This window comes from Pan troglodytes, chromosome 15 (genome assembly GCF_028858775.2).
Source record: "Pan troglodytes isolate AG18354 chromosome 15, NHGRI_mPanTro3-v2.0_pri, whole genome shotgun sequence".
NCBI lineage: Eukaryota > Metazoa > Chordata > Mammalia > Primates > Hominidae > Pan > Pan troglodytes.
Window position 1 is genome coordinate 51,073,431 of NC_072413.2, and position 20,517 is coordinate 51,093,947.

Here is a 20,517-nt window from a genome sequence, read left to right on the forward strand (position 1 = left end):
GCTATAGGGTATGTCCTTTCCAATAGTCTAGTCAATGCTGACACCTCTGCCACATTTTCCTAAATCACTGCTTTCAACAGGTCATTCTAATACTTAAAAACCCTGCAAAGCTTCCCAATGCCCATATCAATATAAGTTCCTTATTTCTAGCTATTCCTGCTCTCTCACTGCCTCCTTGTCCTGACTTCTGTATATTATAGCTAAACTAAGTTTGCTCACACAGCTCCAAGCTAACCCTGTGCACCTCTGTCTTGTGCTTTTGTCATATATTGTTCATCCATTGAAATGTCAGCTTTCCATCCCTGGAATCATTACTCATATACTTCCTCTGATTTTTTTCTCACCACTGACCAACTAGGTGGTCATTAAGATTTCTTAATTCTAAATAGTAAATATTTCTCATCTGTCTCTATTTTTCTTTACCACTATTCTAGATTAGCTGATGTTTCTTGAGGTATATGAAGTTACAGCCCTCCATGCCTTTGTTTATGCCATTCCTCTTACACAGAATAGCATCTCTCCTTTCTTTCACTTGGCAATATCTAATTTACTGAGACCAAGTACAAATATCACTCCTTTGTAAACTTTTGCAGGCAAAATTAGAACCTCCCTCTCCTGTACATATATTGTTCTGTATACTGATAATAGCATCAATAATACTGTGCCATATAACCTGAGGACTGGGGAACTGACTTGTCTATTCTTTTCTTTGTACAACCAGAAATGGCAGTGTCCAACATACAGTATATGTTGAATAAATATTTATTTTGAAAGAACAATAAACTTTCATTTGAATCCTAAAGGCATATTTCACATGATGTTAAAAAAAATACTGAGATCAATGTTGAAGAACACATTGCTTTTTCCTTACCTTAAATTTTAAGGCAGGTGTTTGTGTCATAGATGATGCTTTCAATCCATGAAGCCGTTCTTCTATTTCCTTCAGCCTAAGAAGGGGTATGAGATTATATACACACACGTATTTATAATTTCATAAATATTAGATGCTTGCTAGCTTACTAAAGTATAAAGACGCAGATGATGGCCCACTATCCCTCACATTAATCCTGGTTGACAGTATTTAATAAATGTCTCTGCCACAGTACAGAAAGTATATAAAAATTTATGAAATAATTAGTAAAGTACCGCTAGTTGTCATGATACCTGCTGTTAACAGCTTTTTTTGTAGTAAAATGTGAGTCATATACAAGCACATATACATCTTTTAAAAAATTATACCAAATGGTTAGTACCATATATACTGTTCTCTCTTTTCTATACTTAAGAGTTTAGAGATCTTTTCATTTCATTGCCTCCTGACCTATTTCAATTTTTTTTTTGTAACAACTATGACTGTCCAAAATACAGGTGAACCATATAGTCTAACCCTTCTGTTGATGAACATCATTTTCAATTACAATGTTTCATAGCTACTTACATTTAGTAAACTATGGAATTAAGTTATTATTATCATTATTATTTTTTAAAAGCTATAGTTGGCCAGGCGCAGTAGCTCATGTCTGGAATCCCAGCACTTTGGGAGGCTCAGGTGGGTGGATCACTTAAGGTCAGGAGTTCAAGACCAGCCTGGCCAACATGGTGAAACCTCATCTCTACTAAAAATACAAAAATGAGCCGGGCGTGGTAGCAGTTGCCTGTAATCCCAGCTACTGGGGAGGCAGGGGCAGGAGAATCACTTGAACCTGGAAGACAAGAGGTTGTAGTGAGCTGAGACCATGCCACTGCACTCCAGCCTGGGCAACAGAGCAAGACTCCGTCTCCCAAAAAAAAAAAAAAAAAAAAAAAATTTGTTATTTTCCATGTTTTTTTTCTTTTTTTTAAGTTTTACTGGATTTATACATCTAAAATGCTGCTCCAAGTATTGCCAAACATGACATTTTATTTCAAACCTGTCAATTATTTTGACACTATAATATTTATGTGTCTAGCCTATGGTACTTAATAAGATTCTAAATGAAATCCTTAGTTAACATCTATAAGACAAAAACAAAACTAGTAAAAATTTTAGTCAATTAGCACATTTGTTTTAATATGCTAGTAAATTATCAAAATGAGTGATTTTTCATTTTTATATTAGAATTAATCATATAAAGAGAACAAAGAAGATAAGGCATGTAACTAGAGATGAAGATAGGAATGCAGCAAAGAATTAAAAGATAGTATCAGGAGGGCCACATATGATTAAATAATAAAATGTTATAATTATATAACACATATAATTATGTTTATACATATAACATGTAAAAAAATATATTTGCTAAAAAAAAGCGCTTAAAAATTATTTTCAGAATAATACGAAAGGTAGAAACCCACCTCAAAAGGTCAGTAAAACTACAAAGGATTATAAACTGGTAAACACTTTCAATAAGGATTCTATGCAGTGACTAAGCTTGGAATAAGTTTTAAATTTCACTCCTAACAAACTGTGAAGAAACGATGAAAGGAAAACAAGGAGAATAACAAAAGAATTTATTTTATGCTACAGGAAAATGCATGTAATTAGCATGAAAATCAACAGTCTCTAGCTTGATTAGGCATGCTATATAGTAATCTTTGTATCTTGAACAATGCATTATTTCTTTATCATGAAATTCTTAGTTTTCTCCTAAGAGGTCCAGTAATTCCATAAAGACATTTAAAAATTTTTCAAAAGATGAGGATATTTTACCGTCGTTTTGTTATATAGAGTTCATCAAGAAGATGTCGTTCTTCATAGCTCATCCATCGTTCATCAGGCAACTCTTCTTCCTTTTGCAGCAACTGTTCATACAGCCGAACTGGATTCCAGCCAGTCATTATGTCATAAGTAATTACACATCCCAAGGAATGTGATACTATTGAGACTTTACCCCCTTTTTCTTCAAAGTCTGGATTCCGAGAACAGAAAAGGGAATACAATCGATTCAGCTCTTGCTGAAGGCCTTTAACTAGCTGTTTGAAATAAGAAAACATTATCATATTAGACTTGTCACTGACTACTATACACTTATTCTAAACTCAAATACATTAAGGTAGAAAAACATACATTACCGATCAAATATACCTAGGTTATTAAAATTAACTTAGGTCTTTCAAAATCTTGCAGGAATGAAGTAAGGTATACATACTATTATAACCCATATCATCACTAAGAATATAGGCAGATACTACCTACATAGATCCTTCTGTAGTCCTTAAACCAACTGTATAAGTCAGCAGTTCCATAGATTAAAAAAAAAAACAAAACCAAAGTTCTATGCAAATACCAATAAGATTTTCAAAGACCCCCGCAAATTTCTTTTTTGTTGTAACTTACCCACATGCAATTCTAAATTTTTGTACCTTGTAGTTTTTAGTCAGTAAGTTTTAGAAAATGAGTATCTGGGCTTATGATAATAGGTATACTAACATATTATAAATTATTGTGCATTTAGATAGAGTAATGTAATAAAAGGCCACTGAATGATTGAAGAAAAAACTAAAGTTGATCTACTGGGTATTTCAAAATTTCCACTAAGTTGGCAATACAGATATAAAAGTAAAAAGTTGTTTTCTATGTCTGGAAAGCAGGGCTATTTTAAGTTTAGAGGTTAATAATGTGGGGAGTATTTCTGTAATTTTTCTTTGTAAAAGTGCTTTCTTTGAAATTAAGCTTTAACAAATATTACTGAAATATTCCATAAAGTCAGAAGAATAAGGTTCTTTTGTTACTCAAACCCATCCTGGGCCCTGATCTGAGTTTTAAGGCAGTCTTCTTTCTTCCTACACTTTACAAACTACTGATTTAATGGCAATGTACATAAACATCTTCTAAGACATGGGTTTTAAGTAAAACTCTAATTAACATAGTTTCAGGAATATGCAGTGTGAAATACTACATGGCTCTGTCTGAAAGGAGCTATAATATGCTTTGGATTTGGCTTTGATAAGAATATCAACCAATCCTTAAAATTTCGTTATTTTCCTGATTTACAATCTACATGAGGTAGGTACAGAGAAGGCTAATGTTTAGATAAAATAATTTCCTTTAAAAGCAACAGTTCTTAATCGTTTTTATTTTTGAAGACCTTGATTTTAAGACTTGTACCATGTAAATCTCAAAGCACTAAAAGATATATACTTTAGTACTCTGACAAAACATACCTAATCTTTTTGTTTTTATAAAATACCAGCTTACTCCCATATTAAAGTTTGTTAAAAAAGGAAATCACACTACCAGTAATTAACCTATTTCATATTCAAAAATTTTAAAACATCTCTCACTACACCAAATACTTCATTAGTTTGGCAATCATATATGGGTAAAAAAACAAGATCAAATTATCTAAGGCAGAGAAAGTCTATTTGATACTAAAATATTTCACTATGGAATGAGGCATAGCATGGACAGTTTCTGAAGACCTTGATGATGTCATCTGTTTTAATAATTATACACTTGAAGAGAAATGGCCTTTGTATTTCCTTATTAGAGCATATCTGGATTTGACAGCATTTTCTTTTTCTATTGCTTATGCATATATATGAGACATCTATGGTCAGACATTATGATTTTGAAAGCCAACTTTTTAAACAGCTTTGTACTACCTCTAAATGCTTCTGTATCTCATCCGCTCATCAGTGAAAGGAGAAATTCATTTCTATGTTGTATCCAACGAGTTTACTCTAATTGGAATTTTTTTTCCTTTTCCTTCTCCTTTCTGATCCAATTATATTCTCCTAATTAGGATCCCTTTGTGACCAAGTGTATTCCTTTGGGACATCTCAGCCAAGATTAACAATATATACTGTGATCTTAACTTTATTATCTATTAGGTCTACAATATGATCTAATCAACTCAACGAACCTCTTACACAGTAAGCACTGGATAGCTTTTCAAAAGTTTAAAACAATTTCTAATTTCCATAACCACTGCTCAAGAGTTAAAATTTACGAAGGAAATGAACGAAAGGAGGAAAAACCCGGCAGTTTCAAGAGTTGAGTCCAAATACACAAAATATGGCTGAGGAATAGAGTTAGTCCTTTGTTCTCCCTGCTTCAAGAAATTGTAATGAGAAAATGTAATTTAGAGAGTTCTAGTCATCTATATCAATTAAATAATTCAAATAATGTCAAGATACAGCTAGGACAATTCTCTTTATAATTCTTCAATTTTAAAAGCTATTAAAAAGAGAGTTCAGATTTACACAAGATGTACAGTTCTCTCTGGATTTCTTGTGTTACTTTAGAGTTGAAGTAAGGGCCAAAGGCTCTCTGATGATCTCTTGACAGTCTGAAATTAACTTTTTTGGTTGATTTTTTAAACTGGTCCTCAGAAAGTCATCTGAGAAGTACTGATTGATATACACAACTTTTCCCCTAACCATGACTTTTCAGAAATTATTAGGAAAATCATTAGGGTTCTCCCATGAGCATGTAAGAATCTGAGAGTTAAAAGGGACCTCAGCAATGATCTAATTTAAACTGCTGTGAAGGTAGGAGTCCCTTCAGTAGCATCCCTGAGAAGTGGTCACTCAGTCTCTACCTTAGTGCATATCTCCATTTTAAAGTGTCCACTTCTATCTTTAAAGACAGCTTTGTTACTACAAAGTTCATTACAGTCAACAAATATGTTCCTTCCCATATTTTCTATCCACTGACCTTTACTTTTTAGAGTTAACAGAATAAGTCTATTAAAAATATGGTGGCCCTTGTAAGACACAAATATACACAGAATCAATCATAATTTGAATGTCTAAGGACCATGAATTGTACCGGAAACTTTATACACATTTCATTTTTAATCCTAATGACAAACTTTATCAGTACATATTTTATCCCATTTTATAAGTGGGGAAGCTAAGAAAGGGAGAAATTCGATCTAAGATCACAGAGCTGGTTAAGTGGCAGGTTTTTGCTGTTGTTGTTATTTTTGTTTTTTTAGATGGAATTTCGTTCTGTTGCCCAGGCTGGAGTGTAGTGGCGTGATCTCAGCTCACCGCAACCTCTGCCTCCCAGGTTCAAGTGCTTCTCCTGCCTCAGCCTCCTGAGTAGCTGGGATTACAGGCGTGCACCACCACGCCTGGCTAATTTTTGTATTTTTAGTAGAGACGGGGTTTCACCATGTTGGTTGGGCTGGTCTCGAATTCCTGACCTCAAGTGATCTGCCTGCCTTGGCCTCCCAAAGTGCTGGGATTACAGAAGTGGCAGGCTTTGAATCTGCATCTATTTGACTACAAAGGCTCAGAGAAGAAGGGGGAAAAAGGCTCTTTCAAATGCCTCACAAATAAACCAAACAAGGTTCATTCACCAGGCATGTGACTTAGTCCTAATCATTCCTTCCCTAAGGAAACATATACTTTTAAATAATTTATCCTAGAATATTGCCTAACACCAATGCCATGTTAATGTATTTTAATTTACAGAATCAACTTTTCTTTTTTAAAAATAGGAATAGGCCAGGCACAGTGGCTCACGCCTGTAATCCCAGCACTTTGGAAGGCCGAGGTGGGAGGATCACTTGAAGTCAGGAGTTCAAGACCAGCCTGGGCAACATGGTGAAACCCTGTCTCTACTAAAAACACAAAAATTGGCCAGGTGTATTGGCTCGTGCCCGTAGTCCCAGCTACTCAGGAGCCTAAGGCACAAGAATCACTTGAGCCCAGAAGACAGAGGCTGCAGTGAGCTGAGATCGTACCACTGCACTCCTGCCTCCGTAAGAACCTGTCTCAAAAAAAAAAAAAAAAAAAAAGTTTGCCCACCTCTCACTTAGGAAGCACCCCTTTTGTTCTTCACAATGCCTTAAGCAGTGTTTTCCCAGAATTCCCAGGATAGTATCAAGTAGGGGAACTGTTAAAAATACAAAATCACAGGCTCCATCTCAGAACCACCAAATGAGAATCTCTGGGAGATCCGGGAAACTATTCCTTTTCTTTTTTTTTTTTTTTTTTAAATGAGATGGGCTCTCCCTCTGTGGCCCAGGCTGGAGTGCAATGGCGTGACCTCGACTAACTGCAACCTCCGTCTCCTGGGTTCAAGAGATTCTTCTGCCTTACCCTTACCAGTAGCTGGGACTACAGGTGCCTGTCACCATGCCTGGCTAATTTTTCTATTTTTAGTAGAGATGGAGTTTTGCCATGTTGGCCAGGCTGGTCTGAACTACCAGCCTCAAGTGATCTGCCCGTCTCGGCCTCCCAAAGTGCTGGGATTACCAGCATGAGCCACCATGTCTAGCCTCTTTTTTTTTTTTTTTAGAGATGGAGTCTCGCTCTGTCACCCAGGCTGCAGTGCAGTGGCGCGATCTCAACTCACTGCAAGCTCTGCCTCCTGGGTTCACGCCATTCTCCTGCCTCAGCCTCCCAAGTAGCTGGGATTATAGGCGTGTGCCACCACGCCCGGCTAATTTTGTATTTTTAGTAGAGACGGAGTTTCTCCACGTTGGTTAGGCTGCTCTCAAACTCCCAACCTCAGGTGATCCACCTGCCTTGGCCTCCCAAAGTGTTGGGATTACAGGCATGAGCCACCGTGCCCTGCCCAGCCTCTTCTTATTTGAAAATAATTTCAAATATATAAAATGTTGCAAAATAAAAATAACACAAAGATCACTCATATAACCTTTACCCAGGTTCACATATTGTTAGCATTGTATTCCATTTGCTTTATTCACTTGTTCTGTTTCTATGATAAACACATAAACCATCACCTTTTTTGGGAATCATTTGAGGATATATTATATATGTCATGATCTTTTACCCCTAAATTCTTCATTGTATATTTTCTAAAACTAGGAATATTCTATTCTATAATCATAGTAATCAACTTTATAAATTTATTTTGATATAATATTTCATCTAATCTACCATCCACATTCTAATTCTGCCAGCGTATCTAATAATATCTTTTATTGCAGTTTCCCCTATCCAGTACAGGATCCAGTTTAGGATGAGATACGGTATTTAGCTACAGGTCTCTTTAGCATCCCTTGATCAGGAACATTTTCCGCAGCCACTCGGCCTTTATGATACTTTTTTTTTTTTTTTTTTAAGATGGGGTCTTGCTCTTTCACCCAGGTTGGAGTACAGTGGTGTGAGAACAGCTCACTGCAGCCTCGACCTCCCAGGCTCAAGCAGTCCTCCTCGGCCTCAGCATTCCGAGTAGCTAGGACTACAGCCCAAACCACCATACATGGCTAATTTTTTTAAAATTATTTTTGGTAGAGACAGGGTCTGCCTATGTTGTCCAGGCTGGTCTAGAACTCCATGGCTCAAGTGATCCTCCTACCTTGGCCTCACAAAGGGCTGGGATTACAGGCGTGTGCCACTACACCCAGACTGATAATGATATTTTTAAAGAATACAGTCTCATTGCTACTTTTTATTACAACATCCTCATTTTGTGTTTGTCTGATGTTTTCTCATTGTCAGAATACTGTAAAGTGATGTGTTCTCCTGTGTGTGTCACATCCAGAGGTGCATAATGTCCATCTGCTCCTCAGGAATACCCAGTTTAGGTACTGCTTGATTTCTCCAGTGTATGATTATTGTCGCTCTTTCTTAAATGAATTATCAGTTTGTGGGGATATACTTTAAGACCATGTAAATATCCTGCTCCTCATCAAAATACTGCCTTCAATTTAGTATCCATCGATGATTTGTGTCCAGTCTTCTCTTACCTAACCCTACCATGATAGCTGCAAAATGGTTTTCCAACTCCAGGATTCCCTCCATCAGTTGCCTTTTGGCATTCTACTGTAAGCAAGGATTCTCCTTTCTCCCCATTTATTTGCTTATTTATAGTCAATATGAACTTATAATTTTTTCAATGATCTATAAATAATAATTTTGGTGCTCAAATGTTCCAGATTTGGCCAGTGTGAGCTGCTTAATTTGGCCCTGTGTTCTTGTGACCTACCCCATGATTCTCTTGAGCATCTTCCTACCTTCTGTCATAACAAGTTGTCCCAGCCCCAGAATCAGCCATTTTCCTGAGGAACCCTGGTTTTCCTCAGTGGGAAATAATAGCGCTAGAGGAAAAGATCTGGGTGCTAGGTGTGCTCAATTAGGGTGTCTTTGCTTATTGGCCACTTTAATGGACAAAGTTAGGAAATACATGCATGAACAGGCATACCCTGTTTTATGGCACTTTGTAGACACTGCATTTACAAATTGAAGGTTTGTGGCAACCCTGGTGCCACTTTTCCAACAGTGCTCACTTCATGTCTGTGTGCATTTTATAGCAATAGAGTATTTTTAAATTAAGGTATGCATATCTGTTTAGACACAATGCTGTTGCACACTTAACAGACTATAGTATAGTGTAACCATAATTTTATATGCACTGGGAAACCAAAAAATTTGCATGACTTGCTTTATTGTGACATTCACTTTATTGAGGTGGTCTGAAACCAAATCTACAGTATCTCTAAGGTATGCCTGTATATATACATATTCACCTACATATATAAGTAATACTTACAACACACATGCATATTTTAGAAATTGTTGAATTTACAATGGTACCCTCAAATTCCAGTACCTGCCACCCCCGCCCTGGGTTTATTTTTGCTGTTATTTTTAATGAGTATGAAATGATTCTAGTCAGGGATGTTTGAAAATCACTGCTAAAGACTGCTGATGAATCTCAGTCACCAGTTCTCATGCTCTCCCATGAAATTCATCTGGATCAAAAGACTAATTCAAAGGACTGGGTGTTCCCTTTGCCCCCCATTTATCATAGCCATTGGTTCCCTCTTCCTACTATCTATTTTATTCAGTTCCTTTCTGAGGATAGTTATCTTTCCACATATAAGAGCATTACAGAAAGTGACCATTTGCTCAGTCACCACTAGCCAATAGCCAGAGCTCTAAGCCCTCTTAGGGGTACCACCAACCATATATATGCACATATGTGTATTTGTATGGTAACATGTGCTCTAATATCCTCCTCCCTCCACTCTCACTGGTTTCACTTTTAATATTATATTCTGTGCTATAAAACTCCAGAAGGAAATCGTAAACATACCAAAAATTTGCAAGTATAATTCATTATTTTCTTTATGTTCTACTCTCTTCCCCTACAAAAATCTGGTTCCCTTTCCTCCGTTTATAGTTAATATCAGAACAATCTACCAGTTGCCTAAGCTAGAAATTGTAAGCATCATCTGTCTCTTCCCTTCCTGTATCATCCATAACAAATCATTTCAAGACCACTTAATTCTATCATATTTTGAATCCATCTCTTCTCTTTATTCCTATTGACACTATTTTGGGTTAGAACCTTGTTATTGCTCACTTGAATTTATGAAGATAGAATTGGGGTATGGAATAGAACTGTTTTTTCCTTTTTTCATTCTCAAGAACATAAAAATATTGGGGAGAAATGAGACACAACACTATCTGTTACTTCCTTTGCCAAATCTATGTCATTTTACTAGCTTATAAAAATGAAAATGTGTCAAAATGTGCCCAGAAAATATTTGGCAAATTAAATTTATAAGTTAATACATACAAAATAAACCTGTTAACTCTGAAATGCTTTACATGTCTATTATAAAAATAGTTACAGGTTATGAAACCTTAAGAAATCTGAGATCTTTGTACAGAAAACATATACACTAAATCCATTCCATACTTAGTTTTTCAAAGCTTAGTTAGGAATATTTTTAGATTAAAAACACTGATGAAAGAAAGCTCCCAGAGAAAACATCGAACCCTTCTTTCTCTTATGAAAGCAGAGGGATCTACAGGCAGCAACACATCTGTTTCAGCATTGGAGAATTTTACTCAGAATTCAGAAACTAAAATGATTTGATATTATAGTACCTGTAATAACAGTAATTCTTGACTACCATGTGCCACATGTTAATATAAGCATTACCTCAATTAATCTTTACAAGAATGCTATGAAGTAGCTACTTGTTAGAATATCCACTTTGCAGATAGAGAAGCCATACAAAAATTAAGTGTTACAGTGGGACTGGAATCAAGCAGTCTATCTCTACAGCCCATATACAATTGGCAAAAAATAATTTCTACTGCATGGTTTTTAGAACAAAAATTGGGGCCATATATGATTATGAGGAAATGTGGAAATGTAATTTATCTTAAGTACTATAACAATAAGTGTAAATGCTTTTTTCAGAGGGAAAAAAAAGAATAATTGCAAAAATTTCCATGGTTATCTCTTCCTTCCATACATTTCATAAATGTGGCCCTATGTACTGTAATATTTTAAACTTTTTTGAAGGCACAGACTCCCCCTTGTACAAGATCCTTGTACAGTATCTTATACGTAGTAAGTTCTCAATAAACAAATTTTCAATAAACATGTAGACCATATTCTTAGTTCAAAACACCTTTAACCAGCTGATTCAGTATACGTATATATTATCAAATCTTACCTGGGATTCCTGATAAATAAATTTTACCAAAGTGACTTATCTCACTTTCAAACATTTGCACTGATTTTCCCTGTCTCCCTGCTAATGAAGGGTAACAGTCTGCAGTAAAGTGGCCCCCTGTTAGCTAGTGTTTGGCATAAAGTAGGGCTCACTAAATATTTACTGATTAAAGGCCCAGGAAAGTCAAAATAATCAGCCAATAAATAACAGAGAGACTGGCTATATTGTGAACACAGAGGAGAGAAGCAGTAAACAGTGTAAGCTGTGAAGCTGTATTGCCTGGATTCAAATACTGGCTCTGCCACTTATTAAGTGAGATGCAATGAGCAAGCCTCAAAACCTCTCTTGGCATCAGTTTCCTCATCCTTCAAATGAGGATACTAATCATACCTACTTCACAGGATTTTTTAAAATAAGGGTTAAACAAGTTCACACATGTTAGGCAATTAACAAATGTTAGTTATTCCTACTAAACAGAATTCTCCTTTCCCTCTTATCAATAAAGTGACAAAATGCATTTGGTGGAGATTCTCTCATCTTCTTGAATAAACCTTCACCTCTCGCCCCCAGTGTTACTCTTGGGAGACATCAGCTCCACTACCATTTGAAAACTGTACGAATTCATTACAGAAGTGAAGCAATAAAAGTCCATCACATACAAAAAGTTTAAAGGACATTTTATGTCTAAAACTCTTTTGTGAAGACAACAATCATAGATATAATTAATTAGATTTATGAAAAATGTCATGTCTCAAAGAACTATTTTCTAAACAGTCCCCCAACCTGAGACCATCTGTTTTATTAAGGGTCACAATGTCTAGTTTGAAGACTACCAAATTTATTAAAAGTAGGCTATTTATAGATTAATGAATTCCTGTAATTTCTCATTTGCTTAAAAAAAACATAAAATGTAAAAATTCAGGACATTTATAAGCTATCACTAAAAAATACCCACCAGCAAGATAATCATGATACTTACTTCATCTCTATAAAGTGGACTAGTATAATACATTATGTCCATTGCACTGCTGTTCAGCATATCCCTTAAACCTCGTACTTTGTCAGGAGTAATGGAATCAACAGTGTCTACAAAAACAAACAAAAAAGCAAGTTAACTTATAGAAAGTCTCTGTTACAGGAAAATAATAGTGAAGAAAATTACGTTGCCTGAAATAGTAACTATTTAAGTTAACATTTAAATATTCAAGACCAGCTTTGGCTCTAATGGATCTTCCCTTCCTATAAAATACTTCAAGAAAAAAAAACAGTAAAAGACAACATAGGAGATGAAAAGAAACATTAAAGGATGAAAGCCATTATCAAATCTATAAAGCTTCACCCTTTTTTGTATGTATTGGCTTTTGCATGAAATTCAGGGATACTCAGAGCAAAATGAGGCCACATATTTAGAACAGGTGTCAAAACACAATCCCAAATGGCAGCTGCTAATATTATATCCAGTATAACAACTCTCTCATTTTGCAGATTATGTAAATAATCTAAACATTCTGTTTTTATGGTTTTAATATTTAACAGACATAACTTTGTGTAAAGAAAGACACATATTTTGGTTGATGACACCTCTTTAAGGAAGACAACTAAACTGATTTTATTTAAACAAATATACAAATTATCTATGCTAGATTGTAATTCACCAGCCCAGGGAATGTACGAAAAACAACAAAGGAAAACAAAAAACCTGAGATTTTTATCTTCCGATTATGGGGAGAAAATCATTAGAAAGAAAAATGTAAGCTCGTATGGAATTATGGAAAACAAATATTTTTAAAGTACTGACAAATCAACTTCGTGTCAAAAACTTTAGAAAACATTTTGTTCCCACTATATCCCTCCACCTGCCACAATCCAGAGGGCATGCATGAAAACAGTGCTATCTATGAAATCTATGTAGTGGTCCAAATGATATTAGTCAGTATAATTATTCTAGAAATCAATGGATTTTATTTTCTTAATCTAGAACAAAGGGTGAGCATATCTCAAGACAATTAAATTGAAGACACTATATTCTCAATTAACAAAAAGTGTTTTCTAAAACTTTCTGCATTTATTTTGGTAAAAGTTTGCCATTGGCTAAATCATTCAATTTTTAAATAAAATATACCTCCATCAAGAGTAAGTTTTGACCGCCACTCAACAGGCAGAAATTCAACATGTGTTGCATGGTTGGAAAAATGCCTTTCTTCTATTTTTCTTGCAGCTTCTCTCATCCTAAAAAAACAAACAAACAAAAATGCAAACAAAGCTTTATGAGAATAACTTCACATATAAATTTATATGAGATAAAATGTGTTTAATCATAACACTTCCATTTGCTTATAGCTTTGTCCAGTTACATTCCAGTGACTACCACACTAAACAAGTCTGCAATACTAGGATACCTTCATTTCATGGTTATTTTCCTAAATTTGCCATCTATGATTTCAAATATTCTAAGCTTTTACATTATATTCTAAATAATTATATGTAAGAATTTTTAGTACACAGAATGGCATAATGAATACCTCTGTGCCATCACCCAGCTCCAAATATTAGCAAGTCATGACCTATCTTGTTTCATCTATTGCTCTCTTCATCCTTTCCATAATATAAATTTTAAAATTTTATTTAAAAATATTAAGATACTATAAAATTGACCCTTTTCCCCCTTTTGGTGTCAGTTATATAAATTTTAGCACATGTGCAGATTTGTGATTAGTATTACAATTACAATTAGTATTAGTATTACAATTAGTATTACAATTCAGAACATGCTATTCTTTTAGTAGTCACTCCCCTCCCCCATATTTAAAAGCAAATCCTAGATATTGCATTATTTTGTCTGTAGTTTAGTATCTACCTCTAAAATATAAGAAAAACATAACCTATTCAGTATTATCATGCCAAAGAAATTAATAATTCTTTAATTTCAGCAAATATGTAGTTCAGTGGTCCTATTTTCCCAGTTGGACTATAAAATATTATTTTAAATTATTTTATAATATTAAAAATTTTTTTACACTTGTTTAAATTCAGCTCTAAATACAATCCATGCACTGCAATTGGAAGACATGTCTCTACTATAGGCTCCTTTCTCTATTTGCCTTGTAAAGGCATACCCTGTTTTACTGCCTTCATTTTTTAAAAAATTGCACTCTGCAGATATTGCCTTTTTCTCCACTTTTTAAAAAACTGAAGGTCTGTGGCAACCTTGCATGGAGCAAGTCTATTAGTGCATTTTTCCAACAGCATGTGCTCACTCTGTGTCTCTGTGTCACATTTTGTAATCCTCACAATATTTCAAACTTTCTCATTATTATTACTTCCACTATGGTTAACTGCACCCGTCTAAGATGAGCTTAATCGATAAATGTATGTGGTCTGACTGTTCCACTGACTGGCTATTCCCCAACCTTTCTCCTGCTCCGAGGGCTTCCGTATTATCCCTGAGACACAACAATATTGAGATTAGGGCACTGAATAATTCCATACTGGCCTCTAGGTGATCAAGTGAAAAGAAGAGTCGCTTATCTCTCACTTCAAATAAAAAACCAGAAATGATTGAGCTTAGTGAGAGAGGCATGTCAAAAGCCAAGCATGCCAAAAGCTGGACCTCTTGCACCAGGTAGCCAATTTGTGAATGCAAGGGAAAAGTTCTTGAAGGAGATTAAAAGTACTACTCCAGTGAACACACAAATAAGAAAATGAAAAAGCCTTATTGTTGATAAGGAGAAAGTTTTAGTGGTCTGGATAGAAGACCAAAACAGCTACAACTTTCCCTTCATTTATGCCAAAGCCTAATCCAGAGCAAGCCTTAACTCTTTTCAATTCTAAAAGACTGAGAGGGGCAAAGAAGCTACCGAAGAAAAGTTTGAAGCTAGCAGGTTGGTGCATGAGGTTTAAGGAAAGAAGCTGTCTCCATAACATAAAAGTGCGAGGTAAGTGCTAATGTAGAAGTTGCATCAAGTTAAGAAGATCTAGCCAAAATAATCAATGAAGGTTGCTACACTAAACAACATATTCTCAATGTAGACAAAAAAGCCTTTGGACTTTCACAGCTAGAGAGGAGAAGTCAATTCCTGGCTTCAAAGCTTCAAAGGACAGGCTGACTCTCTTGTGAAGAGCTAATGCAGCTGGTAACTTGGAAGTTGAAGCCAATGCTCACTGACCATCCCAAATAGCCTAGGGCCCTTAAGAATTATGCTAAATCTACTGTGCCTGTGCTCTATAAATAGAACAACAAAGCCTGGATAGCAGCACATCTTTTTTACAGCATGGCTTACAGAATATTTTAAGCCCACTGTTGAGACCTACTGCTCAGAAAAAAAAACGATTCCTTTCAAATGGTTACTGCCCGCTGACAATGTACCTGGTCACTCAAGAGCTCTGATGGAGATGTACTAGGAGATGAATGTTGTTTTCATGCCTGCTAACACAATATCCACTCTGCAGCCCATGGATCAAGGAGTAATTTTAACTTTCAAGCCTTATATTTAAGAAACAAATTTTATAATGCTATAGCTGCTATAGATAGTGGATGAATCTGGGCAAAGTAACTGAAAGTATTCTGGAAAGAACTCATCATTCTAGATGCCATTAAGAACATTTGTGATTCAGTGATTCATGGGGGGTGAAAATATCAACATTCCAGAAGTTTGGAAGAAATGGATTCCAACCCTCATAAATGACTTTGAGGGGCTCAAGACTTCAGTGAGGAAGTAACTGCAGATGTATTGGAAATAGCAAGAGAACTAAAATAAGCAGAGTGTGAAGATGTGACTGAATTGCTGCAATTTCATGAGAAAACTTCAGTGGATGAGGAGTTGCTTCTTATAGATGAACAAAGAAAGTGGTTTGAGATGGACTCTTGGTGAAGATGTGAATATTGTTGAAATGGCAACAAAGAATTCAGAATATGCCATAAACTTAGTTGATAAGGCAGTGGCAGGGTTTGACAGGATTGATTCAAATTTTCAAGTAAGTTCTACAGTGGGTAAAATGCTCTCAAACTGCATTGCATGTTACAGAGAAATCTTTCGTGAGAGGAAGAATCAATCGATGTGGCTAACTTCACTGTTGTCTTATTTTAAGAAATTGCCACACCCACCCCAAACTTCGGCAACTACCATCCTGGTCAGCAGCCATCAACATGGACGCAAGACCCTTCAACAGCAAAAAGATGCTGTGAACTCACAGAAGCCTCAGATAATTGGTTAGCGACATTTAGCAGTACAGCATTTTAAAATTAAGATATGTACACGATTTTTAAAGACATTATGCTATCACATACTTGTTTACAGTGTAGTGTAAACATAACTTTTATATGCACTGAGAAGCCAATTTGTGCAACTTGCTTAATTATGATATTCACTTTATTGCAGTGGTATGGAACCAAACCCACAATATCTTTGAGGTATACCTGTAATTTTTTGTGTATGTGTCCTATAGAGTTACTCAGAGTCCGATTTTCATTCACTGCATCCCTATGGTGTTGTTTAACATGTTCTTTGTCCCATTTCCTATAATTTGGTAGTTAGTTATAGGGGCTTCATCAGATGCAAGCTCTGTTTTGGCGAGACTACTACTCCATATGTACATAGGTACACACAACTTCTTCTCTTTTTAGTGATGATAGCAGTTACTGATGATCATTGTTTAAATCCATTAGTTTATCATGGTGGCAAAAGGGCCTTTTAAATTCCATCACTCTTCATTTGTTTATAGGCTTATACTTCTAGAAAGAGAAATTTCCTTACATTAAATATTTAGCTGCACTGGGGTATAACCAAATAGTTTCTGCATGAACTGAGGCACAGTTAATCTAGAAAAGGTAGGATAAATGGTTAATTCTTCCCTTTATTAACAGTTTTCAAAATAACAAGTCATTAGGTTTTATATATTTTGACGTCATTGCTAACTCACAGATTTAAGCATATTTGATGCATATCAATCCACTGTAGTTATTATCCTTGCCAAGGTTCAAATTGTCTATTTTAGGTCTGTGAATCTCTCCAAGTTGCTTTTGACACAACTTCATTAGTTTTTTTTTTTTTTTTTTTAAAACAATTGTGGCTTTTGGTATATTCAAAGAGTTATGCAGCTATCACCATTATCTAATTTCATAACACGTTCATCACCCCAGAAAGAAACACCATACCCATTAGCAGTCACTCTCTATCCCTCTTCTTCCCACCTGCCAGCACCCACTAATCTACTTTCAGATTTGTCTATTTTGAACATTTCATATAAATAGAATCATACAATATGGGGCCTTTTGTGTCTGGCTTTTCAGTTGGTGTAATGTTTTCAAGTCTCATCCATGTTGCATCATAAATCAGTACTTCATTGCTTTTCATTGTTGAATAGTATTTCATTATATGGATACGCCACTTTTGTTTAGCCGCTCATCAGTTGATGGATGTTTGGGTTGCTTCCATTTTTTGGCTATCATGAATAATGCTTCTATGAACATTCTTTTAACAAGTTTTTGTGGACATACATTTTCAGATCTCTTGGGTATACACATAAGCGATATTACTGGCTCATACACTAACTCTAACTTTTGGAAGAACTGCCAAACTCTTTCCAAAGCAGCTGTACTATTTTCTAATCTCACAAGAAACATGTAAGGGTTGTGATTTTTCTTCATCCTAGCTAATGCTTGTTAATTTCCATCTTTTTGATAAGAGTTATCCTAGTGGGTATAAAGTGGTACCTTTAAAGTGGTAGCGTTCAAGGTCACATCTAATAACTAAAGATGCTGAACATCTTTTCCTGGATTTATTGGTCATTTGTATATCCTATTTTGACAAATGTCTACTCAAATCCTTTACTCATTTAAAAAAACTGGGGTCTTCCTTTTTTAAAAACTGTTGAGTTGTAAGAGTACTTTATATATCCTGGATCCTAGACCTTTATCAGATATGTGGTTTGCTAATATTTTCTCCCATTCTGAGGGTTGTCTTCATTTTCTTCAGTGTCCTTTGAAGAACAAAAGGACTTTTCTACTTATAATGTCATGTCATTTGCAAACGGAGATAGTTTTATCTGTTCCATTCTAATCTAGATGCCTTTTATTTCTTTTCTTGCTTAATTGCTCTGGCTGAAACGTACAGTACAATGCTGAACAGAAGTGGTGAGAGTGGATATCCTTGTCTTGTTCCTGATCTCAAGGAGCAGCTTTCAGTCTTTCACTATTAAAGAATAAATTTAGCCACAGGCTTTTTGTAGATGCCCTTTACCAGGTTGAGAAAGTTGTCTTCTGTTTCTAATTTCCCGAGTGCTTTTATTATGAAAGTATGTTGAGATTTTGTCAAATGTCTTTTCTGTATCTGAAAATCACATGATGTGTTTTTTTTTCCTTCATTCTACACATGTGGTGGATTACCTTGATTAAAAAAAAAATGTTGACCCAATCTTGTATTCCTGGATAAATCCCACTTAGTCATGGTATATAACCATTTATATATGGTGCTGGATTCAAGTTTGTTGGCATTTCATTGACATTTCTGTGGTCTCTATTCAGTAATATTTGTATAGTTTTCTTTTCCTTATGATGCTTTCATTGGTTTTTGGTATCGGGGTAATACCGGCTTCATAGAATGAGCTGGGAAATCTTCCTTCCTCTTCCATCTTTTAGAGAGTTTGTAGAGAAATGGTGCTAATTTTTCTCCATTTTTTTTTTAAGACACAGGATCTTACTATGTGGCCCAGGCTGAAGTGCAGTGGCTAGTCACTGGAACCGTCCTGTACTATAGCCTGGAACTCCTGCTTTACTTGTTACAGGTCTACTCAGATTTTCTATTTCTTCCTTGTTACCAGATCAGTTTTCCTAGTTTGTGTCTGTCTTAGAAAGTGATTACTAAAACAGTTTTGGTAGTTTGCTTCTAGAAATTTGTCCATTTAATCTAGGTTATATACTTTGTAGCATAGAATTGTGCATAGTATTCCCTTATAATCCTTTTTATTTCTGTAAGTTTGCTGGTAGTAATGTCTCCTCCTTTATTTTTCATTTTAGTAATTTGAATCTTTTTCTCGTTTGGTCTAGTTAAAATGTTCTCAACTTTGTGGATCTTTTCAAAGAACCAGAGTAATACATACAGATCTTCCCTATTTTACAACTGCATACTACTCCATTATATAAATAAAAGCTGTAGTTTATCAAGTCATCTCTTACTGATGAACATTTGAGTAGTTTCCTACGTGATGCTGCAATCAAAAGCCTTGTGCATGCCTCTTTTATTTTTTGCTGATTTTTTTTGGGATAGTACCTGGAAGTAGGTTTTCTGGGTCAAAGGATAAATACATATGCAATTTTGATAGATACTGCCACATACTCGTTTTCATTGCATTCCATCAGCTGTACAAGAACATCTATTACCTACAGCCTGGCCAAAAAAAGCATGTTGCCAAATTTTGAACTTTTGCTATTGCTAATTTGATAGTTAAGAAATGACATCTGTTTGGGTGCATTGCTCACGCCTGTAATCCCAGCACTTTGGGAGGCCAAGGCAGGCAGATCACTTGAGGTCAGGAGTCTGAGACCAGCCTGGCCAACATGGTGAAATCCCAACTCTACTAAAAAAACATAAAATTAGCTGGGAGTGGTGGTGTGCACCTGTAGTCCCAGCTATTTGGGAGGCTGAGGCAGAAGAATTGCTTGAACCCAGGAGGTGGAGGCTGCAGTGAACTGAGATCATGCCACTGCACAACAGTCTGGGTGACAGAGCAAAACTCTCTCCAAAAAAACAAAAAAAAGACTTTTCACATGGTTAAGAGCCATTTCCTTTTCTGGGAACTACTTGCTTATATCTTTAGCCCATTTTCCTATAAGGTGGTTGAACATATTTTTATTTTTAGAATGATTTTACATATTAAGAATCCTTCATCTGTAAGTTGAAAATGTTTCTTTCAGTTCAACTTAATTTTTCTTTGCCATATATTTTTTTTCCTAGACAATATATTTATCAATATTTTTCCTTATTTCTCGTGGATCAAGTCATAGAATAATTTTCTCTATTCCTAAGTTCTAGAAGAATTCAAACTCTCCTTTAAAAAAATCCCTAATACTTGTATAATTTCATTTCTTTTCCTTCCCCCTTCCCTTTTTTTTTTTTTGGAGATGAGGTCTTGCTATGTTGCCCCA

General features: G+C 35.4%; 1 protein-coding gene across 10 annotated transcripts in view; it reads right to left on the minus strand.

Moving 5' to 3' along the window:
* Nucleotides 1-20,517, minus strand: part of DDHD1 (DDHD domain containing 1) — a 112,562-nt gene that overhangs the window by 16,234 nt on the left and 75,811 nt on the right. For all 10 annotated transcript variants that reach the window (XM_054666025.2, XM_009427825.5, XM_001160076.8 and 7 more), the window contains 4 exons: nt 13,498-13,604; nt 12,355-12,461; nt 2,690-2,952; nt 872-947 (listed from right to left, as the gene is read on the minus strand). In XM_054666025.2, the coding sequence (XP_054522000.2) occupies nt 872-947; nt 2,690-2,952; nt 12,355-12,461; nt 13,498-13,604 (553 nt within the window). The remainder of the gene's footprint in view (nt 1-871; nt 948-2,689; nt 2,953-12,354; nt 12,462-13,497; nt 13,605-20,517) is intronic.